This window comes from Bufo bufo, chromosome 1, assembly GCF_905171765.1.
Source record: "Bufo bufo chromosome 1, aBufBuf1.1, whole genome shotgun sequence".
Lineage (NCBI taxonomy): Eukaryota > Metazoa > Chordata > Amphibia > Anura > Bufonidae > Bufo > Bufo bufo.
Genome location: NC_053389.1, coordinates 205,350,489 through 205,377,777, shown reverse-complemented (window position 1 = coordinate 205,377,777; position 27,289 = coordinate 205,350,489). Strand labels below are relative to the sequence as shown.

General features: G+C 43.1%; 1 protein-coding gene across 2 annotated transcripts in view; it reads right to left on the bottom strand.

The window, feature by feature from the left end:
- LOC121002884 (sulfotransferase 2B1-like) overlaps positions 1–27,289 on the bottom strand; it is a 178,320-nt gene that overhangs the window by 98,005 nt on the left and 53,026 nt on the right. For both annotated transcript variants that reach the window (XM_040434522.1, XM_040434532.1), the window contains one exon: positions 6,132–6,340. In XM_040434522.1, the coding sequence (XP_040290456.1) occupies positions 6,132–6,340 (209 nt within the window). The remainder of the gene's footprint in view (positions 1–6,131; positions 6,341–27,289) is intronic.

The window sequence follows — 27,289 nt, the reverse complement described above, 5'->3', positions numbered from 1 at the left end:
GAAGATATGACACGAGACGAAAGAGTTCAGTGGAAAGGATAATGAAGTTTATTTGCACCATAAAGCTGCGGTAACCCGAGAGGGGAAACATGGGAAACAAGTGGTTTTGATTGAGAAAGGATTTCTTTTCAAAACATATGTGAAAATTACTGTTTGTATTTTATATGATTTAAAAATTATGTGAAAATCATTGTTTGTATTGCAACATTTTAATATGATTTGAATGAACAATGGCTCCCGTAACTTGGGAAGCTGGGCTATTTAAAGGGCCCCACTGCGGACATGCGCAGTTGTCGCCCCTGAGGAAGCCAGAGAGCGAAACCCGGATCGGGCAGGAACGTTACGGATTTTATCTTTGTGATATGCCTATTGTCTACCATTGCTTGTGAGTAGAATAAAACCTTTTAAACCAACTATTAAGAGGGTGCTTCACTATATGCCAATTATCTCAACCCTGCAGAGGAGGCGGTCTGGGGAGGATCGAATCCTCTGGGAGAGGAGGATAGAGGCTGGTGCCCTGATTCATTCACCTGTGTACTGGATGACATCATCTCAAGCAGCGCGGTTTCAAAATTTTATTATTTGACACATCAAACATATTGGGAATTTCACAAGAAAAACAATGGTGTGCTTGGTTTTAACGTAACTTTATTCTTTCATGAGTTATTTACAAGTTTCTGACCACTTATAAAATGTGTTCAATGTGCTGCCCATTGTGTTGGATTGTCAATGCAACCCTCTTCTCCCACTCTTCACACACTGATAGCAACACCACAGGAGAAATGCTAGCACAGGCTTCCAGTATCCGTAGTTTCATGTGCTGCACATCTCGTATCATCTGAAGGCAATCGTCTATATGTTGATGACGTTTTATATTATACTACAATATGGCTCAGACTTTCGTTATCTAGAGGCGATAAAATTTCCCAAGTGAAGATGGTAATCCTGCCCCAATTATTGTATATCCTCAGAAATTCCCCAGTATGGATTGAAGATACGTTTTTTTAAACTTATCGAAAGAATCATTAACGATGTACTTTGGGGGAGGAAGCGAGTTAGGCTTAAATTGGAGTATTACTACAAGCCCATAGAACAGGGAGGGTTAAACCTCCCTTGTTTCAAGGGAAACTTTTTAGCATCACAGCTATGGATATATTGTGAATGGGAGAAAGGTCCACTCTGTAAGACTCTGGTGAAGATTTCTCCATATAATAATTTTTTTACTTTATTGGAATCTGGCCAACTAATTAGTCCCTGACAGGACTATAGAGTCGCTGCGAAGCTATTTAGTAAGTCCTGGGGTACTATTAGAGAATGGTTAGGAACAAAGGGATCTATTTTTTGTACACTCCTATGGTATAATTATTACTTACAGGCCTTAGTTGAACTGGCTGCGGATCAGTATTGGCAAAAGAATAATATTTCTTATGTTACCCAGGTGGTTGAAAATGGAAATTGTCTTTAGTTTTTTAGACTTAGCACAAAGGGAAAATATATTGAATCTGTCCTAATTTAGGTATTTTCAATTACGTTCTGCTCTTTCTAGAATAAAATAAAAATCTTTGATTCACATAGATACTTCCACATTTTTTAATGATTTGATAGTAAACTCAGCACAGAGCGTTAGGATTTCTCACTGTTATAATGCTTTACTTAAAGCACAATTTAATAATATACACTCTCCGGGGGAAAGGGCGTGTGCAAGGAATTGATTCAATCAGATCACTGGGATAACATTATGGGGAATTTAAGTTTAGTCTCTCATGGTTTTAACCACATATTGGTTCAATTTAACATTTTCCACATTTTCCCTCTTGCCCTGGGCCCCATAGCAGTCGCATTGTCTGCCCCTGCCTGTAACCCCTGCTGTAACCCCTGCCTTATTTTAGCCCTACAGTTTAACCCCTGTAATCCCTATACCCCTGCAATTCATGCCCTGCAGATCATTAACCCTAGCCACCATATTCTCATTGCCCATATATTGTAAGTTATTGTCTTCCGTAGGGACAATATAGAGCCAGGTGGGTGGGAGCTGCTAATAGTGTGTGTGTAAGTGTATTTTTAGGTAGAGTTTGGGGTGGAATTTTGTAAGATATTGTATTGTGTTTAGTGTAGTTAGGTGTATTGTAATGTTGTTAATATATTACTGTATGCTACTATAAGTATATATAGTAGTGTCCAGCAGTATTGATCCCTTTAAAACTTAACTTTTACTTCATAAATTATAAAATACTACCACCGTGGTGGTTCACCAGTGAAAAATAGTGAGACGAACAACAATAATACACAATATAAAGTGCTCCTGGGAGCCAGCCATCGATACACTGGTTAGGTGGTGAGTAAACACAAGGCAGCTGGGGGGAGCAGTGGGTAAAGCTATCCTTTCCCTATGCTCACCCTGACTAAAACCTCAGCCCAGGGACGTCCCCTGATGGTGGAGACTCCCTGTCCTCGTGCCTGGGCTGACTGCCCTGCGTTTACCCTCCTCTCCAACAATAGAAAAAAGCTCCCCAGGAAGCTGACGGGTGTAATAGTGCGTCCCTGGTAATAAATTACCCTGAGGGACACTGATAGATAGACATAGACCAAATCACGTTAAGGTGAACAGGGTAGGTATCACCTATATTAATGCAAAGCCAAGCACAGGGGCATCATAGCGGTGCGTTCCCAGGCTGGTTCACATAAGCCCCTACGCGTTTCCCCTATTACTAGGTTCATCAGGGGGCATTCACGGTCAGGGATACAACCATCATCAATGACACGATAAATCAGATATACTTAGGATATAGTTGAGGACACAGCACCAGAGACGCAGATGATGGTAAGCATAGGACCAAGGGACCAATTTGATATGTCCCGCTTATAATCCTATGCAGTCAGGAGGCTAGAGGGCCCAGAAAGATAAGGGCCAGTACTTCACCCAAGAAAATTTAAGCTGCGTCCCTATGGCGTCCTGTTCCGGAGGCGTCCCTATGGCGTCCTGTGACCTCGCTGACCAATCCTAGCCCTCCTGCACATATACAGTATAAGTGACTCAGCCCCCTTCCCAGATGCCTGAGTGTCAAGGTCTTAGTGTCCTGCAAAGGTTGCTGATATGTCTGCTTGTGTTTCTGTTTACCTGACCGGTGCTTGTGTACCTGGACTCTGCTACCTGCTTGATCCCTGCCTGCTTGCCTTGACTCTCCTGTTGCCGAACCGAATTGTCTGACCTGTACCTGTGCCGGCTTCCCTTTCCTATTGCTTGTTTGACTTCGCCTCATCCTTCGGTGCTGCACTGTTGCTCTTGGTCATGACTCGGGGTGCTGAATATGTCGGTACCTCTGGTACTTTGCTCTAGTACCTACTGGGCCATCTGGACTAGCTGCCTCGTGTGCCAATCCTTCTCAAGAGGTAGCGACCTGGTGTTTCCCTTGGGAAAGTCTATCGCCACCATCAGGGGTACTGTGAAGAACGAGGGGTTCACTTAGACAACACCCTTAATGGAGGTAGGACACATGGCACAATGGGCTCACACCTGCTGGTTCATGACAACAATCTTTTCAATGCTGCGGTTATCCATGTTGCTTGTGCATCTTTTTCTATCACACTTTATTTCCACTCAACTTTCCATGAATGTGCTTGGATACAGCACTCTCTGAACAGCCAGATTCTTTAGCAATGACCATTTGTAGCTTACCTTTCTTATGGAGGGTGTCAATGATTGTCTTCTGGACAACTGTCAAGTCAGCAGTCTTACCCATGATTTAGTAGCCTACTGAACCAGACTGAGAGACCATTTAAAGGCTTAGTAAACATTTGCAGGTGTTTTGTGTTGATTAGCTGATTAGAGTCTGACACCATGAGTCTACAATATTGAACTTCATCACAAAATTCTAATTTTGTGACATACTGAGTTTTGGGTTTTCATTAGATGTAAGCGATAATCATCAACAATAACATAAAATAAATGAATGCTTAAATAGATCACTCTGTATGTAATAAGGCTATATAATATTCCAAATATTTTTGAATTGAATTACTGAAATAAACTTTTCGATGATATTCTAATTTATTGAGATGCACCTAGGCTACTTTCACACTAGCGTTCGGGGCTCCGCTTGTGAGCTCCGTTTGAAGGGTCTCACAAGCGGCCCCGAACGCATCCGTACTGCCCCAATGCATTCTGAGTGGATGCGGATCCGCTCAGAATGCATCAGTCTGGCAGCGTTCAGCCTCCGCTCCGCTCAGCAAGCGGACACTCGAACGCTGCTTGCAGTGTTCGGGTGTCCGCCTGGCCGTGCGGAGGCAAGCGGATCCGTCCAGACTTACAATGTAAGTCAATGGGGACGGATCCGTTTAAAGTTGACACAATATGGCAAAATTTTCAAACGGATCCGTCCCCCATTGACTTTCAATGTAAAGTCTGGACGGATCCGTCTGAACTACTTTCACACGTAGAATTTTTTCTAAACTATAATGCAGATGGATCCGTTCTGAACGGATCCAAACGTCTGCATTATAGGAGCGGATCCGTCTGTGCAGACACCAGACGGACCCGCTCTGAACGCAAGTGTGAAAGTAGCCTTATACGCTGCTTTTCTGGTGTATTTTATCTGCTATATGTGTCTAATGTTGGCATTATGTACATGGTGTAGCTTTTGCACTATTTTAAATATGTTTAAATGCCCAGATTAACAATTTGTGACTTAGGCATATTGCCAGCTGATGGATCACCTTCAACTGACTCCATTCTTTCTCCCTTAGCTATTTACTTGGAGAAAATCCTTATACCACTGATCAAGACTTCCAGATCTTTTTTACTGGATACCACAGATTTCCTCAATAAATTACAAGGTTCAGACATGACACCAGGTTGAACCTTATTGACATTAGATGTGAATAGTCTATATACATCGATAACACATGAAAGAGGTATACAGGCCACAACCAGACTACTACAGAATCACTCCAATTTGAACTCCATACAACAAGAGTTCTGTCTGAAACTTCTTGAAATTGTGCTTACTAAGAACTTTTTCCTATTTGGGGACACTTACTATGGCCAAAGAAAGGGGACCGCTATGCGGTCTAATGTGGCGCCTCCGTACGCTAACGCATATATGGCAGCAGTTGAGGAAGATTATGTGTACACACACCCTTTATTTTGCCAACACGCAAGTGTATGGCTTCGTTTCATCGACGACATCTTCTGTATATGGAAGGACCCAATATCCACAATACATCAAAGATTTCATCAGTGATTTAAACCAGGTACACGATGGACTTGGTTTCACTTTACATACTAGTCAGGAGGAAATTAGTTTCCTTGATACACTGGTCAGAATTGACCACAGGGGAACCCTGACCATAGATCTCTATAACAAACCCACTGATCGCAATAGTCAAACATTACAGTAGCTGCCACCCCAGAGCCACAAAAGAATCACTACCCCGTTCACAATATACACGGATAGATCGTATTGTCACTGAAGAGGTGACCAAAAACCTGAGACTTCAAACCATGGTCGAGAAATTCTTAGATAGGGGCTACCCACAATCTACCTTACATAATGCCTTACAAGATCTGAATGCAATCCCCCTACCACATCGAACTAAACAGAATAACTGCAACAGAATAGCTTGTGCATCGATTCTTTTATTTGCTTTTTCATTTTTCTTTGTTTTTCATACCGGTTGTCAATGACGATATATCCTATGTACCTGTTGTTCACAGATAAAATAATTTATGACCGCTGAGGAAGGTCTGTTTGAGACCGAAACGTCCGGTCAGCTTTGTCTATTTTCTGATTTCGGCATAAATTGGGCAACTGGAATATGAAAATAATGCATGAATAAAAAAACTCTTAACTGCAACAAAAACCTGAGTGCCTCAATTTCTACTACACTTCACCTGGTCCTGACCCTTTGTCTTTACACCTGGTACCTCTGAAGCTCAGTTTAGCTTGTGCCAAGTCATTTGTGGTTCTAAGTCCAGTAAGAAACACTACAGAGCTCAAATGAAAGGGAAGCATTTGGAATTCAGTATTGTATTCCACTTCCTATTTGTATACCCAATAAATGTCATTGCTATTATCCTAAACAAAAAAATCATGGATCTAGTCTCACAAAGCAGAGTGTCGTGTTTTACTTACTTTTGCCTTAGATTTGAAAAAAGATTTAGCAAAAATGTGAGGAGGTAGATGGGAAGATATTATTCTTGGAGATTCCATCTTTTGGATTAGTTCTCGAGAGCCAACCGTTTCGTACCATGGTGATCTCTCATAGATAGGTACAGTATTACTTTTTTCACAATCACCTTTGTGTTTAATTAAATTCAAGATTTCAATCATCCAGTTAGTACCTGCAATAGTTAACACAAAACATTTTATAAATGTGTACATTTGGCCAGATAGATATTTCGGTAAAGGGTCACTGAGCTTTCAAAAAACTTTTGATATGCATAGTGACATTTCAAAGGTTTTGATTTGGCAGAGGGGTCTAAATGCTAAAACCCCACAGATTGCTAAAATGAGAAGATAGGAGATAGCTCACTCTCTCTTCTCGCTGCAGGAGACAGACTCAATTGAAAGTTTATGAACCCATCTCGATTCCGTCTCCTGAGGGCATCTTTCTCCTCATTCTAGTGATTGGTGGGGGTGTTAGCACTTAGAATTCCATAGATCAAAACCTTAGATATGCTATATCAAAAGTTTTATGAACACTCAGTGATGCTTTAAGTTTTACAGTACTGTAAAAAGTTTTTGGCAATGATTGTTGAGCATTTCCGCCTCAAACTCAGCCCCTAAAAAACGTCTCAAAACAGCAATTTGTTTCAATAGGAAGGAGCACTTGCTCCACATGGAAAAAAAGAAGCAGCATGCCCTATCGGAATCCTCGCTGAATATCCCATTGAAATGATTGGTAAGCATTGAAAAACAGCTCTGTATGTGTCCATTTGTTTTTTGCGCATATTCAGCATTTTTTATTGGTGCATATTCCTGCCAAAAACCACAAGTTGAAAGTGAGGTTTTGTAGTGAAGTAAACACCAGCTGGTTAAAAAAAATAAAGTGTCATAAAAATGCATCAAAAACCATGCTGAAAAAAAAACAGCAGTGTGAACATACCCTTAGGCCCCTATGACAGAAGTGAGTTTTCTGCGCGGGTGCAATGCGTGACGTGAACGCATAGCACCCGCACTAAATCCTGACCAATTCAATTCAATGGGTCTGTGTACATGATTTTTTTTTTTTCACCCATCAGTTCTGCGTTGCATGAAAAACGCAGCATGTTCTATATTCTGCGTTTTTCACGGAGCCTTGGCCCCATAGAAGCGAATGGGGCTTCAGTGAAAAACGCATTTCACCTGCGCGGAAAAAACTGAACGCAATTGCAGACAAAACTGACTGAACTTTTTCGCGAGTTTCACTGAACGCTTCCGGAGCCAATCCGTCACGCTCGTGTGAAAAAGGCCTTAGGCCTCTTTCACACAGGGGCGCCCGGATTTGCCCCGGTGCTTTGCAGGAAACCCGCGCGAGTGCGCACACAATTTCAGTCAGTTTTGACTGCGATTGCGTTGCATTGTTCAGTTTTTATCGTGCGGGTGCAATGCATTTTGCACGCGCGTGATAAAAAACCGAATGTGGTACCCAGACCTGAACTTCTTCACTGAAGTTCGTGTTTGGGTTAGGTGTTGTGTAGATGTTATTATTTTCCCTTATAACATGGTTGTAAGGGAAAATAATAGCATTCTTAATACAGAATGCTTAGTAAAATGTTGCTTAAGGGGTTAAAAAATAAAAAAAATTAACTCACCTCATCCTCTTGATTGCAAAGTGGATGAGATGAGTTAATTTGTTTTATTGTTTAACCCCTCAAGCAACATTTTAGTAAGCATTCTGTATTAAGAATGCTATTATTTTCCTTTATAACCATGATATAAGGGAAAATAATTCAGTGAATACAGTAAAGTGACTTTTATCAATTTACTAACATCATCTCCTAGCAACCATGCGTGAAAATCGCACCGCATCCGCACTTGCTTGTGGATGCTATGCGATTTTCACGTAGCCCTATTTATTTCTATGGGGCCTGTGTTGCGTGAAAAACGCAGAATACAGAACATGCTGTGATTTTCACGCAACGCACAAGTCATGCATGAAAACCACCGCTCATCTGCACAGCCCTATTGAAGAGAATGGGTCCGGATTCAGTGCGGGTGCAATGCGTTCACCTCACACATTGCACCCGTGTGGAATTCTCGCCCGTGTGAAAGGGGCCTTAGACTTTTCACATAAATAAGGTTTTATGCACATGGTAGCACATCATTTATTTTACTCACTTATATAGTGCTGACTTATACCACAGCGCTTTACAAAAATGATCATTGCTTGCAAGGCACCAGACTGCCAACCGCTGAGCCACCGAGCTTCCTGCCACGTATATACTCTACCACATATACTCTACAGAATAATTTTTCAGGTGCCAGGAAGAAATTATTCTAGGGGACAACAGCACCACACTGTACATATACCATCCAATAGAATGTATGCCGAGAGTGTATGCCTTCGTTTGTACAGTAAATGCCCCATGCACTATACATGCTTTAATCCTTTCAGGACTGAGGGTCATCAACACATCAATGACCACGTCTAAATTTTAACGTTTGGAGTACATTCCTTTATGTGGTCAAAACTTTTGAACTGCTTTACCTAGTTTAGGCTAGGTTCTCATCACCGTTTAGTTTTCCGTTCTTCTGATCCGTCAGAAGAGAAAATAAAAAAAATAAAAAACAGATCCTTTATTTTGAGCATCTGTTTTGCTCATTTTGGTCTGAGATCCATTATTTTTGAAGGGAGGAAAAGCCCGGCATGCTGGGAGAAGGTGAGCTGTTTTTTCTCCCTAGCTGTGACGCTCTCCACTGCAACTGGACCACTCTACAACCAGGGTGAAAGACACACCCATTGAGAAACCCGGTCATCTCCTCCTCCCTATACCGATGGTCTAAATTAACATATCAGGCTTGCCAGAAGAGAGGGGTATTTTAGAAAATAAAAAAAGTGCTTGCATCTGTAGGGGCCGCCCTATTTGGTAAACAAACCAGTTTCTAACAAATAATCCCATGAAAGGTCCTCTTTAAGTACAACTTTTTGATCACTGTTATTCAGTTTTTTTAATGGGGGAATGAACCTGTGGTGCCAGAATATCAAGTGGGAGAGTTATTATCTCCATGCACCAGAAAAGGGGCATTTGTAGTGTACGGGGACTGTAATGCCCGTCACTACAAAAGTGTCACTTGGTGTGCTGTCGTCCCCCCTTAATTATGGGGAAGTTGGTATATGTCATTTTTATAAATTGTCATGTAATGTAATGTTATGTATTTCCCTGTTACTATTATACTTGCATGTACAGGCCTGCTAGGGGTGTCATTCCAGCTTCTAGTCACTAGAGGGAGCTAGAGAGCCCTAGTTTATATAAGGCCCAGTCAGGGAAGTGAAGGGGAGTCTAGTCTAAGTGTTTGTCTAAAGCTGCAGCCTGTAGTCTGAAGCTGGAGCTTAGACTATGTCAGAGACAAGTCCAGGCCTGAAGCCTGCGGACCAGGAGAGGGTATTGCAGTCCCTGTAACCGGGTTCCGAATCCAAGGAAAAGGTTCCCCTCCTGAATATATATATATGCAGAAGCAGGAAGACCACTGTTCAGAAACTTCTAGAGTCTGAGGAAAGAGGGAGAGAGACAGAGGCAAAATCCAGAGAAGCAAGAGGTACTCAAGATAACAGAGGAGGTACTTTATAAAGAGAGAACCAAGGATATACGCCAGAGTTAAGGTATTGGGCCTTGGAGAAGATTTGCTATGTTCCAGGATCAGTCAGAGATAGAGTGCAAGCTCCTGTACTGCAAGTCCTGTGTGTTTAACACTCTGTAGTCACCTTGCTCAATCTGTATTGCCTGCATCAACCGTATTGAAAAATCGACTGTATGCAAAGGAACTGCGCTTCTGTGAATGTCTCTATATTTAAAACTACTAAAGTTGGAGTTCTGTTTTAACATCACGGTGTTCCTCATTTATTCCTGCTATCAGCAAACGGCGTGCCACCGTTTAATTGGCACTGGCGTCACGAACATTTTCTACCATCACCTGCCCTTGCAGAGAGTCAGCCGTCTCAGGTTAGTGTCATTGCACTACTACACCCAGAAACTCTATTACACACAACTTGAGTACGCTGCACCTTCTCTTTTGGCGTCACGAACAGGATACGCACGCTTTCTAGTGCAAGAAGCGTGAACTTTGTGCCTTATACAGTTGCCCTGTGACCAAAGTGACAAACGACCTGTTTTATTAAAGTGGACTTTGTGGACCGAAAAATATACCCAAAGTGTTCCTAAAACCTCTAAAAAGCGCTGTGCAGTGTTGCGCTACCAAGAGGAAGAAAATCGCCGCATTGGAGTGTAGTTTTGTGGACTTTTTACAATCCTGCTTGCTGTCAGTGAATGGACAGCGTTTTGCTAAAGATGGCCGCTGAGGCTACTGAAATAACTGCTGCGTCATCTTCATCCCGAAAAAGCGGGAAAAATTGGCGCCTTTCTGAGGAAATAGCGGGAAGGAGTTCAAGGTCAGGCGCCACTGCTTATCTGGACATTTGCATGTCTGCCAGCATGGACACCGCCTTCCATATACTGGAATACCTGGGGGGCGGCCTCCCAGTGCAAGGGGAGGAGCTGGCTGATTTAATTGACGCGACCCTATCGCTCTCCAGAGAAGGATCGAGCATGTTGGAAAGTGAACAGAGCGCTGCTGCAACGTCCGCACCTGAGATTGCAAAGATGTCTGATATTGGTGTAGAGCCAGAGGAGGCTCCACCGGCCTACTCTCCGGGACCGGAGAAACCCGCCTGCCGCCCAAGGGAGAAAGAACCAGAGCCCTGCTATGGCTCGTGGAGAGACTTTTTTCAGCCCTCTTTCAAATGGTCCTCACTAATGGCGGAGATCCGGGAGGCCGCTATAAAGCGGAATACCAAGACCAAGATCTACTACGAAGAGTTGACTAAGACTATCCATGAAAGACACACCAACACCCAACCCCGCCTGGAAAGGAGAAAGGGAGTGGTGGTGTCCTTTGACAAAACCCGTGGCTACGGGTTCATCCAAGACTATCTGACTGGCAGAGACCTATATGTGAATAGAAGGTCTGTCAAGTGAGACTACCTCCCTTCCTATCAACACAGCCTCCGCGAGGGAGAGGAAGTGGAGTTCACCCCTGCCGAGAGCCTGAGAGGCCCTTATGCAACTGCCGTGACCCGTCCCAAGCGAGCACCTGAGGACTGGGAGGCAGAAGAAGAAGACTACTCTGGCTGCGAGCGAGAACCGGAACGCTCTCCAGAGCCGGCCCATCACGCCTTCCAGGAGCGGAGCTCCTTCATTGGGCCTAACGTCTTCTGGCAGCCAACCGTGTTGGAAAAATGGGTGAGCCCTTACCCTTCCCCCGAGCTGCCTCGTCGGGAGAAGACCATGCAAGAGATGGAAAATCTAAAGGGACTTCAAAATACCTTTGAGAACATCCGGAGGGGTCGGAGACCCGAAGCATCACCAGAACCTGCAGAGGCCGAGTCCGCGCCATCGGTGACTGTACCTGCGCCGGCGGCGCCAGCAGATGACCGCGACTCTGACACGGAGAGCATCGGTGAGCAGATTGTCCGGCTGGAGGAGAAGTTGCGGGAGCTGCGCAAGATCGCGACCGCCAGGATCCAGACGCCGCCGAAGAAGGACGAGGTAAGGGTGCCTGTCACCACCCGTAGAGTACCTTCTGCTGCCACCGCTCCGCCAGTGCCCCAAAGAAGACCCCCTGTTGCTGTGAATTGCTGCACAGAGCCCACCGGACCGCTTGAGGCGGCGGTAACCGCTCCAATCCATCCCACCATCATCATGCCGGGACCGGTACGGTCCACCCAAGGGTTTACCCCTAGGCCCATGGGGCCAATACCTATTAGGGGCCCCTTTACTCTGCAGCTGCCCCCTAACACCGTTATGTGGGCCCATCCTCCTGTAGAGGACTACTACAGGCCGTACTTGCCAGCAGAGCCAAGTGGTTATGATATGCCACTGTGAATCAGCCTGCTAGGCCTTTAGGTGATTTATTTCACCAATGAAAAATGCTGTTAACCCTTCAGGACAGGAGTCCTATGTTCCCTGGTCCTTTGTTGCGGCTGCCAGTTCATCCACGGCTCAGTGGTAGGTGTTGGCCACTGAAGTAATAAAGCCAACAAAGCCACGTTTGTTTCCAGGACCTCCTGCCTGCTTTTGCTACCCCACGCCAAGTTGTGCCTGTTCCTGAGTTGCACCTTTTACCCTTAACCCCCTTTTCAGGTTGATCAGGGGTATTACAGCACTTGTCTTTGCTGTCAGTTTATTGTGCAACTTGATACTAAGGAACCGTGCCCGGAGACAGACTCAAAAGAACCTGAGCCTCTGAGATTTTTGCTCTTTTAAAAGGAAATGTGCCCAGAGATGGACTCCACCGCATGAGAGCCTCTGTGATTTATTAGGAAAATAACCTGGGTACGGACTCATGTTTGTTCTTTGAGCCTCCAAGAACTTTTATACTGTTTTATCTATTGTGCTGTTCTATTATGGACTTATTCATTGTCATTGACTATCCTGGTTATAATGTTACGCTGTGCCAGGTCAGCGCCCCAGTTCCATTCACTATCCTGAGAAGAAGAGAACGACGCCCCTTGTCACCACCCTTCATCTTTGCCAATTGGACCTGATATGAATGTAAATGCAGATGAATTACATGTATGTATGCCTGCATGTCTCTTTTTTCTGTTTCAGGTAGAGATTCCAGTTGGGCGAGCCCTGATGGAGTACGAGGGCGTACTCAGCTTAAAGCAGTGGGGTATGTAGTGTACGGGGACTGTAATGCCCGTCACTATAAAAGTGTCACTTGGTGTGCTGTCGTCCCCCCTTAATTATGGGGAAGTTGGTATATGTCATTTTTATAAATTGTCATGTAATGTAATGTTATGTATTTCCCTGTTACTATTATACTTGCATGTACAGGCCTGCTAGGGGTGTCATTCCAGCTTCTAGTCACTAGAGGGAGCTAGAGAGCCCTAGTTTATATAAGGCCCAGTCAGGGAAGTGAAGGGGAGTCTAGTCTAAGTGTCTGTCTAAAGCTGCAGCCTGTAGTCTGAAGCTGGAGCTTAGACTATGTCAGAGACAAGTCCAGGCCTGAAGCCTGCGGACCAGGAGTCGGTATTGCAGTCCCTGTAACCGGGTTCCGAATCCAAGGAGAAGGTTCCCCTCCTGAATATATATATATGCAGAAGCAGGAAGACCACTGTTCAGAAACTTCTAGAGTCTGAGGAAAGAGGGAGAGAGACAGAGGCAAAATCCAGAGAAGCAAGAGGTACTCAAGATAACAGAGGAGGTACTTTATAAAGAGAGAACCAAGGATATACGCCAGAGTTAAGGTATTGGGCCTTGGAGAAGATTTGCTATGTTCCAGGATCAGTCAGAGATAGAGTGCAAGCTCCTGTACTGCAAGTCCTGTGTGTTTAACACTCTGTAGTCACCTTGCTCAATCTGTATTGCCTGCATCAACCGTATTGAAAAATCGACTGTATGCAAAGGAACTGCGCTTCTGTGAATGTCTCTATATTTAAAACTACTAAAGTTGGAGTTCTGTTTTAACATCACGGTGTTCCTCATTTATTCCTGCTATCAGCAAACGGCGTGCCACCGTTTAATTGGCACTGGCGTCACGAACATTTTCTACCATCACCTGCCCTTGCAGAGAGTCAGCCGTCTCAGGTTAGTGTCATTGCACTACTACACCCAGAAACTCTATTACACACAACTTGAGTACGCTGCACATTAAAAACAGGAGACTTTTAAAAAAAAAATACTGTAGTAGTAAGTGGCTTTTTTATGCCACCCTTGCAATATTTGCAGAAAGGGGCAAGAAAAGGATGGGAAGGGGGTGTGACCAGCCATCACATCAAATTTATTTTTCATTTACACCAGTTTTCTGAGCTGCCAGGGAACAGAGCATGTGACAGAGACTTGCCAGAGTTTTGGCAAGCCTGAGCCTGGGAATTGAGGTGGGAGCTGTCGGCTTGCTGACAGCCCTCAACCTGGTGCTGCATGTGGAAAAACTGCTCCATCATGTTAAGGAGACTCAAATAGCTGCTGCTGCGGCTTCTGCGGCTCCTGACGACGGGAGTGGGGATGACTCTGCCAGGGGTGGAGTGCGCCATACAGGGAGCATGTTATTTTCCCAGATTCAGGGCGGCAATGATGAAACGATGTTGCGCCCATTGTCGCTGACTACCTTGCCAAGTTGGAGTCTGTGAGGTGACAGCCAGCAGGATGTTTGCTTGATGTACTTGAGCAACTGCTCGCAGGTGTGGCAACTCTCTCCCAAGCCGATAAACTCCAACACGGTGTGACATCAGTTGACCTGACAAATTTGATATTTCGGGGGGTAGTGCAAGCGACCCTGTTCCCTGCTGCTGTTGGGGATGAGGAGGAGGCGGATATGTGCCTGGTGTTGGAGTACGGCAGGGATGGCTTTTTGGGATAAATAATGTTGGCTAGGAATCTTCCAGCAAGGCTAATCCCACGTCATTAGCTCCCTAAAGGCAGCAGACTCGACTAAATGATACGACAGCATCTGCACCGCCAGCATCTCGGCCATGTAGGGATTAAGCTTGTGCTCCATTGGATTGCTGGGCACGTAGAGTTTTTACTGGCCATGCATTTTTTTATCAATGACTGAAGCAGAGGAGGAGCAGGAGCCTGAATGGGAGAGCTACTACTACCACCACCAGCATGGCTATGCCTGGGGTTGGTAGCCTCCTCCTTCACCTCCTCCTCAGGGCAGTACAAATGCTCTCACACAAGTCGTCAACAGGGAGACTCTCTTGACTATCTGCCACAGGGTGTGGTGGGGTTTTCTTGCCACTTCTTAGGAAAAAAGAAGGGAGACTGAGAGGACTCCATTGAAAGCCTTCTTTGGGGCTGCAAGGAGGAGCAGGAGGAACACTGTGACCCCTGGATTCAAGACACGGTGTGGGACTCTGAAGTTATCTCCACATCATCCTGCTGTGACAGAGAGGAGGAGTGAGCCATCCAATCCACAATATCATCCTCTTTCTCCCCAACTATAATATTGCGGTTTTCCGAAGCAAGCAGGGACAACTGCAGCCTACTACTACTACTTCTGGCCAGGTAGATGGTGCTGCTACTACCTACATTCTGGCTCTGGGTCTTTTGTTTGGAACCCTTCTGTAGCCTGGACATTTATGGCCCTCTCAGACAATTTTTTGCATTGCTCTGTGTATTGGTGTAGTAATCACATACATGCTGCTAGTTTGAATATAATCAACAATGCCAAAAATAAATAAATAAATGGATTAAAAACGTGTGAATAAAGGAAAACGGATTTTCGACTAAATTCGTTATCACTCCCAGATTGCTTTGTGTGCTATCCTGTCTATTAGTGTAGCAATCACGTATATATTCTGCTAGTTTGAATGTAATCAACAACTCCAATAAACAAATAAATGATTGGAAATGTGTTTGTAATACACAGAAAGGGAAACTGATTTAGGCTTAAATTCTTTATCCCTCACAGCAGGGTCATTGCTAGGTTAAAACATTCGGGGCCTGGGCCCCTGATGTTTTGTCCCAGGTCCCGAATGTCCTGTCTGCCTGCTAGATACAGCTGTATTGCCGTCCTGAGGAAAATCTGAAGGACCTGTGCTGACATCACAGGTCATGTGATCAGTAAAACAGGCAGTGGTTGAGAAGAACCTGCAATGATGTCACCATTATGTGACCAGCGCAGGAGAGGAGGTCAGTGAAGAGGAGAAGTCCGGGGGAAGAAGCTGAGGTGATGTCTGCCACATGATATGATGTGAGGGAAGGATAGGCAGAGGAATGTTGGGAGTTGTGGTTATTTAACTGGGACTGCATGTTAGTGCTGAAGGGAGTGATGTTTTTTACATGGAACTGTGTGTTGGAGGTGGCTGGGGAGAGGGTGATGTTATTTAAATGGGAATGTTTATTGATGGTGGCTGTAGTAGGGAGTGATGTTATTTAAATGGGAATAAATGTTGGAGGGGGTTGGGGCAGGGTGATGTTATTTACATGGGACAGAATGTTGGAGGGGGCTTGGGCAGGGTGATATTTACATGGGACTGTATGTTGAAGGCGGCTGTGGGAGGGGATGATGTTATTTACATGGGACTGTATGTTGGAGGCGGCTGTGGGAAAGAGTGATGTTATTTACATAGGACTGTATGTTGATGGCGGCTGTGGGAGGGAGTGATGCTATTTACATGGGACTGTATGTTGAAGGCAAAGAACACTAATAGAAGTATATGTGGTTCAACAATAAATAACAAGCTAATCACACATCTATCATGATTATACTATAACATTTTTATAAAACATGTATCACAGACATGATTGGCATACACAAATAAATTAAAAACGGTTAAAAACGCCAACACAGTGGTGGTGACTAGTGTTGAGCGAGTACCAAAGTGCTTGTGTACTCGAGTAGAACACTTTGCGATGCTTGGGTGGAAGTCAATGGGAGAACCCCAGGCACCCCCTGCTCTGAAGAGGGTAGGGTGTCGGGACTCTAGTTCAGCTTAGGAGTCCCTGCTCAGACTCCATATACAGGGAGTGCAGAATTATTAGGCAAGTTGTATTTTTGAGGATTAATTTTATTATTGAACAACAACCATGTTCTCAATGAACCCAAAAAACTCATTAATATCAAAGCTGAATATTTTTGGAAGTAGTTTTTAGTTTGTTTTTAGTTTTAGCTATTTTAGGGGGATATCTGTGTGTGCAGGTGACTATTAGCATAGTGTGTGCATAATTATTAGGCAACTTAACAAAAAACAAATATATACCCATTTCAATTATTTATTTTTACCAGTGAAACCAATATAACATCTCAACATTCACAAATATACATTTCTGACATTCAAAAACAAATCAGTGACCAATATAGCCACCTTTCTTTGCAAGGACACTCAAAAGCCTGCCATCCATGGATTCTGTCAGTGTTTTGATCTGTTCACCATCAACATTGCGTGCAGCAGCAACCACAGCCTCCCAGACACTGTTCAGAGAGGTGTACTGTTTTCCCTCCTTGTAAATCTCACATTTGATGATGGACCACAGGTTCTCAATGGGGTTCAGATCAGGTGAACAAGGAGGCCATGTCATTAGATTTTCTTCTTTTATACCCTTTCTTGCCAGCCACGCTGTGGAGTACTTGAACGCGTGTGATGGAGCATTGTCCTGCATGAAAATCATGTTTTTCTTGAAGAATGCAGACTTCTTCCTGTACCACTGCTTGAAGAAGGTGTCTTCCAGAAACTGGCAGTAGGACTGGGAGTTGAGCTTGACTCCCTCCTCAACCCGAAAAGGCCCCACAAGCTCATCTTTGATGATACCAGCCCAAACCAGTACTCCACCTCCACCTTGCTGGCGTCTGAGTCGGACTGGAGCTCTCTGCCCTTTACCAATCCAGCCATGGGTCCATCCATCTGGCCCATCAAGACTCACTCTCATTTCATCAGTCCATAAAACCTTAGAAAAATCTTGAGATATTTCTTGGCCCAGTCTTGACGTTTCAGCTTGTGTGTCTTGTTCAGTGGTGGTCGTCTTTCAGTATTTCTTACCTTGGCCATGTCTCTGAGTATTGCACACCTTGTGCTTTTGGGCACTCCAGTGATGTTGCAGCTCTGAAATATGGCTAAACTGGTGGCAAGTGGCATCTTGGCAGCTGCACGCTTGACTTTTCTCAGTTCATGGGCAGTTATTTTGCGCCTTGGTTTTTCCACACGCTTCTTGCGACCCTGTTGACTATTTTGAATGAAACGCTTGATTGTTCGATGATCACGCTTCAGAAGCTTTGCCATTTTAAGAGTGCTGCATCCCTCTGCAAGATATCTCACTATTTTTGACTTTTCTGAGCCTGTCAAGTCCTTCTTTTGACCCATTTTGCCAAAGGAAAGGAAGTTGCCTAATAATTATGCACACCTGATATAGGGTGTTGATGTCATTAGACCACACCCCTTCTCATTACAGAGATGCACATCACCTAATATACTTAATTGGTAGTAGGCTTTCGAGCCTATACAGCTTGGAGTAAGACAACATGCATAAAGAGGATGATGTGGTCAAAATACTCATTTGCCTAATAATTCTGCACACAGTGTATAGCTATATCCATATAAGGAGTCAGTTCTTGGGGACACCCCAGTGTATTTAAATCTAATTTCTAAAAATTTTCTGCAGGGATTCAAACTCCCAAGCTTGTACATTAGAGGCAAGGACCTTAGCCACTCATCTATAAAGCTGAATTCAAAACTGTGACATAAAAACCTCATAGTAGTTTCTGATTTAGTGAGTATTCCTATTCAGCAGAAGACTTATTTTATATTTCTGTGCAGGTTAACATGTAGCTGTATAGTGTAGTGCTTAACGTCTTTGCCGCTAATGTTCAAGCTTGGGAGGTCGAGTACCAGCAGAAACATTTCTGAAATAGAGATAAAATTTATATATTTTATGTTTTTTAGTAATTGTGAAAAACGTATGGCACAAAATAAGTGTAATTACTAAAATAAATAAATATATATATATATATATATATATATATATAACAACACAGATAGAGCAGCAGCTCAGTCGACGGTGTGAATAGAGTGCAACTCCTCAGGGAAGGCAGGCTTATCCTCCACTGTAGATACGTCCAAAGAACGAGGCAGCACTCCAAATTCTCGTGAGGGGGTGATGACCCAAATTTATTTCCCAGGCAACGTTTCGGCCTACTCATTGAGGCCTTTGTCAAGCAATGCAATAGTATTAAAACTGGGTATATATACCCAAATGCCAAAAGTGCAAACAAATCACATGGTGCAAATTAAGTGGATAATTGAACACATGATGGATATAACGCATGATCACATGACATCAGAAGCATTATAAATATTCTCAGTACAAAAGTGCATAAATACATTAAAAACCAAACAACTCATACTGTGAAAGGTTCATAAATACAGTGAATGCATATTATTCGTATCACATCTTTATAAAAATAGATTTGTAGACTTGTGTCTCAGTGCTAAAGTGCTCGTGCTGGTGACTAAGAGGTTAAAAAATTGTCTGCAGTTGTTAAAACTACAGCTGTATCAACTTAGAATATTGTTTGATTAAAATATCTTACCATTGGTGGTTCAGTGTGACCACATGTATCTGGCGTCCCTGCATGTGCACTGCGCAGGTGCAGAGCCAGACAACCCGCCCCATCCTCCCCGGCACGAGCGGCGCAGCTCCGAACTCCCATCCACGTGATCTGGGACGTGATGACTGAGAACACGTCACACGCATAAGAGGGGGAAGGAGCAGACAATGTGACTCTGCATCTGCCAATACACATCAGGGGTGTGTCTGGTCACTGTTTATTTACTATACTTAGATATAGGAAAAACAACATCAGTGGGACCATTCTAGATCAACACCGCAATGAAATCAGTGGGTTGAAGGATCAATCATACTAGTCACAATGTATTACAGAGAAATAGGGTGGCACGTATTATTATGACGCGGCGGCAACCATCACGGTAACTACGCGACACAGATGAGCTAAACTGTCAACCAACAGGCCACTATCGGTTGATCAGAAGCTCAATATCGTGCCATCCATTGTCCCAATACTCAAATTCACACTTCAGATGACCGAGGTGGGGCTCACCCTTCCCTCTTAACTGCAGTGTAAAAATGGTGCAACGTAAGAGAGGAGACACAAAAGTGGATCCATCCACTACTGTTATTGTGATGACATCCGAAAGTGGTACACTGTGGCCCACTCCGGCTATCCAAATAACACCACCACTGCAGAAATAAGACTGTCATCGATTAGACACACAAAAAAAAAAACTCATATCCAAGAGTAACACCACTCATAGATGGAACCACTGATGTCCAAAGATTCTTCATGTGAATAAAACAAGGCTATGTTGCGCGGAGACAAGGAACCACTTCTGGTATCGCTAGCCAGATAAGGATTTGTCCTTACTCTTGGATATGAGTTTTTTTTTTTGTGTGTCTAATCGATGACAGTCTTATTCCAATGTATCTATAAAAAATAGACAAAAAATAATCAATATATAAGAGAGATAGCACTATTGCATAGTCCTAAAACCAGGCTAGACAAATCATATCCTCCACAGTAACGTAGCAATCTGTACCTATTTATTAAAGAGATCCCATTTAAATACTGTGTTGAGACCATCGGGTTTAAGTGTATGTAACCGGTGTATCCATACTAGTTCACGTCATTTTAATGTCAACTCTCTATTACCTCATCTTTTTAGAGGGGGAATATGATCTATGATTCTGAATTTAATATCTTTTTCTCTATGTCCAACATTCGCAAAGTGCTTGGACACAGGAAGATCCTTCCTTTTCTGTCGTATCGTGTACCTATGTTGGTTGAGTCGTGTTTTTAAATCCAAAGTGGTTTCTCCTACATATAGGAGGCCACACAGACATTGAAGCAAAAAGATAACGAATGTACTAATACATGTTAAATAATGACGGATCTCAAACTGAGTGTTTAAGATGGGATGTACAAATTTGTCACCTTTCAACATATAACTACAATTGACAAAACTCAAACATGGGAAGCATCCATTTCTTTTAATACCTATGTAGGTCTGACTCAATGTTTTGTCCCCCACCACATCTGCTCTGACAAGTTTGTCACGTAGATTGGGGGACCTTCTGTATGACATTAAAGGAGGGGCAGAGAATTCTTTGACTTGGCTAAAATTGTTCTTCATAATAGGCCAATGTTTTTTGATTACCCCAGCTATCTGATAACTACCCTCTGTAAAAGTAAAAATAAAGGGGACCCTGTCAATGGTAACTTGTCTAGTTGTCCCAGAGGCATCAGACCCCAGTGTGTTCAGGTGCCTCCGGACCAGCTTTTTAGGGTACCCTCTTCGAACAAATCTCTGACAGTCTACGGTCACATACCTCAGGATCTCTAACAATACACTGAACTCAGAGAAATTGACTGCGTGATAATGACTTGATCATAGAGTGCGGATGACAACTCTCAAACCTTAAAAGTTTATTAAAATCGGTTGGTTTGGTGTAAAGATCGTTTGTTAACATGTTGTCCTGAATTATAACCATGGTGTCCAAGAACTGAACCTGTTCAGTGGAGTGAGTAAGGGTAAATTGAATCTCAGGATAAACCTCATTAAGGAAATGGTGAAACTCCACCAATTCATCCTCAGTATATCTGACTGAAGTGGTGGGAGACATAGATGTGCCTTGCCTCCAGATCTGACATGAAGACATTGGCGTAAGTTGTTGCCATATTAGAACCCATTACGGTTCCACGTAATTGCAGATAGTAGCCATCTTTAAAAGCAAAATAATAATACTTCAAAACAACACTGAGAAGATCAATGATAAACTCTTTGCACTCATCCGTGTAATGTGTTTTCATAAGGCATCTCCGAACAGCCCTGAACACCTCTATCATGATTGATAGAGGGGTAGAGACTGGTCACATCGAAGGACGCCAGTATGGTATTTGGAGTCACTGATACTTTGGAGATTTTCTCCAGAAAATCTCCTGTGTCACATATGAATGACTTAGAAGCAGCAGCAAAATGGCGTAAAATTTTGTCTAAAAAGATGGCGATGTTAGAAAAAACAGAATCTCTACCCGATACTATGGGTCTCCCCGGAGGGTTAACGAGATACTTGTGAATTTTGGGTAACACGTATATCAGCGGCGTTTTCGGATGTGTCACCAGTAAATAGGTATATAGAGGTCCATCAATCAGGCCACCTGACTTGGCAGTGTCCAAAATATTAGTGATTACTCTTAACACATCAAATTTGGGGTCGTGATTGAGACATCTATAGACTTTATCATCACCTAATTGTCTATAGATCTCAGAAACATACCATTCTGTATTCATAACAACAACGGCTCCCCCCTTATCTGCCGGTTTGACAGTGAGGGAACCGTTGTCGCACAACTCATCAATAGCCCGTAATTCATCAGCCGTCATATATACAGTACAGACCAAAAGTTTGGACACACCATCTCATTCAAAGAGTTTTCTTTATTTTCATGACTATGAAGGCATCAAAACTATGAATTAACACATGTGGAATTATATACATAACAAACAAGTGTGAAACAACTGAAAATATGTCATATTCTAGGTTCTTCAAAGTAGCCACCTTTTGCTTTGATTACTGCTTTGCACACTCTTGGCATTCTCTTGATGAGCTTCAAGAGGTAGTCCCCTGAAATGGTTTTCACTTCACAGGTGTGCCCTGTCAGGTTTAATAAGTGGGATTTCTTGCCTTATAAATGGGGTTGGGACCATCAGTTGCGTTGAGGAGCAGTCAGGTGGATACACAGCTGATAGTCCTACTGAATAGACTGTTAGAATTTGTATTATGGCAAGAAAAAAGCAGCTAAGTAAAGAAAAACGAGTGGCCATCATTACTTTAAGAAATGAAGGTCAGTCAGTCAGCCAAAAAATTGGGAAAACTTTGAAAGTAAGGGCTATTTGACCATGAAGGAGAGTGATGGGGTGCTGCGCCAGATGACCTGGCTTCCACAGTCACCGGAACCTGAACCCAATCGAGATTGTTTGGGGTGAGCTGGACCGCAGAGTGAAGGCAAAAGGGCCAACAAGTGCTAAGCATCTCTGGGAACTCCTTCAAGACTGTTGGAAGACCATTTCAGGGGACTACCTCTTGAAGCTCATCAAGAGAATGCCAAGAGTGTGCAAAGCAGTAATCAAAGCAAAAGGTGGCTACTTTGAAGAACCTAGAATATGACATATTTTCAGTTGTTTCACACTTGTTTGTTATGTATATAATTCCACATGTGTTAATTCATAGTTTTGATGCCTTCATAGTCATGAAAATAAAGAAAACTCTTTGAATGAGAAGGTGTGTCCAAACTTTTGGTCTGTACTGTATATATATTTAGTAATTAGTAATTACAAAAAAATAATTATATATTAGTAATTACACATTTATTTTGTGCCATACATTTTTACAATTACTAAAAGACATATAAATTTAATTTAGTCTCTATTTCTGAAATGTATCTGCTGGGATTTGAACTCACAACCTTTTGCATTATAGCCCAGAACTTTAACCACTACACTTTATAGCTGCATAGCCAGCTAATTAAAAAAAAATACAATATGAGACTTCTACTGTATAGGTCTCAGTACAGTACAGTAGAAGTCTCTTTTTTTTTTAAAGTAACTAGCTATGCAGCTATTATAGCTGAGTGGTTAAGTGCCTTGCCTCTAAAGGTTGTGAGTTCGAATCGCTGCAGAAAATTTTCTGAAATACAGGCTAAATTAGAATTAAATACATTGGGGTGTCCCAAAGCACTGACTCCATATATGGACATAGCTATACAGTATATGGAGTCAGAGCATGGACTCCTAAGCCGTTGACTCACACTGAGGGATTCCCTCACTGTACAGCGATCTTCTGCATAAAAATAGAGACTAAATTAGATTTAAATACACTGACTCGCGGTGTTCGGCCGAGGATAGTGATGCTCGAGCAAAACTCGTGTCCGGCCGAGCATGCTCGCTCAACACTAGTGGTGACCGAACAAACACGTAAAGCAAGAGGTAACCCTTGAGAAAGCAGACGGCAAAACCTAAGGCGGGGACACAATAATTTGGTTAGAACTATATACACATTTGCCTATATACTTTGTATTATACTGGATCGCTTATACTGTATATATTTTTTTCTTTCATATGTTATTTGATCTGTACTCTTCATAGCCATACTATTAGGCTGTGTGTATAATACTCGTTTATGAACTCTTGAATCTGCACTTTATAGTACAGTACCTCCCTAAAAATACTTTTTGCACTTGCACTTTATTATGCTTTCCCTGTCTTTCGGTCACCACCACTGTGTTGGTGTTTTTAACAGTTTTTAATTTATTTGTGTATGCCAATACACAATAATACATGTTTAATAAAAATGTTATACTATACTCATGATAGATGTGTGATTAGCTTGTTATTTATTACTAAAGCACATATACTTCTATTGGTGTTCTATTCTATGGTGTATATGGGTTGATTATAGGTGGGAATATAGGTTTGGTGCTTATGTACGTTGAAGGCAGCTGGGGGAGGGAGTAATGTTTTTTACATGGGACTGAATGTTAAGGGGGTGATGTTTACATGGGATTGCATGTTGGAGGTGGCTGGGGAGGGGGTGATATTATAGGACATGTTATTTTTTTTTTGCGGGGTCACGGAACGGAGCAACGGATGCGGACAGCACACAGAGTGCTGTCTGCATCTTTTGCGGCCCCATTGAAGTGAATGGGTCCGCATTCAAGCCGCCAAAACGGCAGCTCGGATGCGGACCCAAACAACGGCTGTGTGCATGAGGCCTCACTCAGACATAATTTACTATTGCTGTCATTGTGTTTCAGAGCTTAGGGAGGGGGAGGATGTTGGAGGGGAAAATAAATACAAAAAAATAAACGAAAAAAGATGTAACAAGTTTTCCTAAAAATTATAAGTCCGAGGAGGCTAGAGGGGGTTATATACCAACTTTCAGGGCAATTGGAGCAACTTCGGTTCAGCCCTAATTGATTCAGGTTCAAACCGAACTTTTTCAAAATTTGCCAAACCGGACCCGAAACAAATCTCGACTGGTTGTCTCATTTCCACCATCATGTGTGGGGGCCTATAAATGTTACATTTGTTCTTATAAAGACAGACTCATCCTTTGAAGCTACACTTGTATGGAGCATTCTGTGTGACTCCCCGACCTCGTTATTTACATAATAATATGGACTCAGAGAGCATAAATCTGGGCTGTTTTGCATCCACAAACATCTCGTAACGTCAATTGTTACTTCAGGGTTAATGGTAAATTCAGGAACAAAAGGAGTACTTTGGGTTTCCCAATTTTGAGCTAAGGTCTGATGGACTTCGGCCTCTTAGTATTGTACCGCGTCTATCTGCTCTTGTGCTTGTGAACTAGTACTAGGCTGACTCTCCAAGTTTCGATCACTGACTTTTTTAGCACTGGGGTTCAACACGGCACTATCATCTGAGCTTTCTGTATTGTCATCAGCAATCAAAGGTAATGTCACTCTCTGAGCTTTGCTCACTTTCTGTGCACAACATTAAATATGCCTGTTCTGGAAAATACATTTTGCTTGATATCATTGTTGATGTACACATTATTCTTTATTTTTTTTTATGATATAGTCAAGCTAGTAGCAGCATAAAAAATGTCACAGAACCAAATCATTCCTACCTGCCTATTATAACACTAATGGGCATAGGGAATAAAAAATCTTACTAATGACAAAAAATTGCCACAGAACCAAGTGGATTTTCATGCAGAAAATGCGGAATAATAAAATACCAGCAGTTCCTACTTTCAATGTCGGCAGCACATAGCTCATGAAGGAAGTCACATGTCGAGCTGGCTTGTTGGGTATATAAGGTATGCTATAGGTTGTCTGCAAACATATCCCTTGTTGCTGTCATGGATAAAAGGAGCAATTTATCAGAGTTTTGGGGTCAAGAGTGACAGTATTTCTGGAACTCCAAAGTTGATGAACTGTTCTCATGCTGCTGTGGTGAAAGTGTATTGTGAGTGGACAAATGGCACTATTGCAAAAAAGCGACATGAAAACTGTGGACCACCATATGCCATTGATTTGAACATTGGCCACGAAGGGTAGACCAACACGTTACAATGGAGCAGCTCACCCCCATAATGATCAGGGGGCTACGAGATGTGTGTCTAAAACAAAGCTCCAGCAAACCCCACTGCATATGGGGTTCAAAGCAGACAGATGGTCACTGCACCTCAGCTAGTTAAGTTGCACTGGCAGAAAAGTCCCTAATTTTCACAGCCGTAACAGAATTGGACCTCCCATGGTTGGCAAATGGTTATCTTCTCCAATGAGTCAGTTTTTTGGCTTCATTAAACAGATGGACATTGGTATGTCAGACAAGAAACATCACAGATCAAAGATCCTGCCATTGTTGCTGGAAGAACACAAGCTGAAGTGGCAGCCTTATGGTCTGGGGAATGTTTTTGTGGCATTCTCTAGGCCTACTCATCCAAGTGGAAGACACTTGTGTTTAGGACAGTGGATGTGGACTCACTGTGCCAAGTTACCAACCTGTTTAACTTTGGGCTAGTCCTAAGGGTGTTATCCTGGCAGTTCCTTGGTTTTTCACCCTATACAGGTATCTGGTCTTCACTGTAGGGGAGCCACCAGGCTGCCACCAGGGGAGGACTGAGAATTTAAAGTGGCCCTGGAAAAAAAACTAAAAGTGACCCCATGTTACAGGTGGGTCCAAATTGACAGAAGGTGGGGCAACACAAGTAGGTGGAATCAGAAATACCATAGTGTAGCAAAAAATACAGTCTAAGCAGAACCAAATATCATAGTGCAGCACAAAATACTACCCCAGAAGTTTCCCTTCTATGGTGATCAGAAGGTGATAGCTGACACGCTCTGTCCTCCTCCAAGTGTCTCTAATTAAGATATGGAGCAGGGTGCTTTGGACGTGAGATGTGGGTCACAGTTCCAAGCCACCCATACCTTCTGCACGCTGCCTACACATACCCTAGTAATGACCCTTATAGTGCTCCCAGAAGTATGTTCCCCAAGTGTCTGGGAAAGAAGAAAAATTATATCTAAGTCCTAGTTGCCGTCTCTGGTGCAGGCCATAGGCCCCTTCCAGCCTGAGGCTTGAGATGCCAGAGTCCCTGCACCATTTATATTTTATACACTGCCTCATATAGTGGTCTATGAAGGTAAACAGCAAGAGGGCATCTGTGGTCCCCTGGCCAGGTACATAAGTACCGTACCTGATGCTCCCAAAGTTTAATAACACTGGAAGCATCAGACCATTATGTACCAAGCCTGCCATAGTGAAGAGGGCTCAAGTGGACTACCAAGTGTCCGCCCACCTGGAAATGTCCATTTAGGGTTCAGGGCCAGTCCGCCCCTGGCTGCTACTCTTGGAATAGTCTCAGTGTGGTTGGCTACTGACCCACGAGAGTCAGAGACACTTCTGTGAAGCACCATGGGATAAAGCAATACTCTTAGCCAGAAAACAGACAGAGGTCAGGGCAGGAAGTGTTCATGCAAATCAATTAAATTAATCTGAGCTCAGAGCAGGCAGCAAGGGTAAGTACGGTAAACATGCAGTGGTGGAGTCA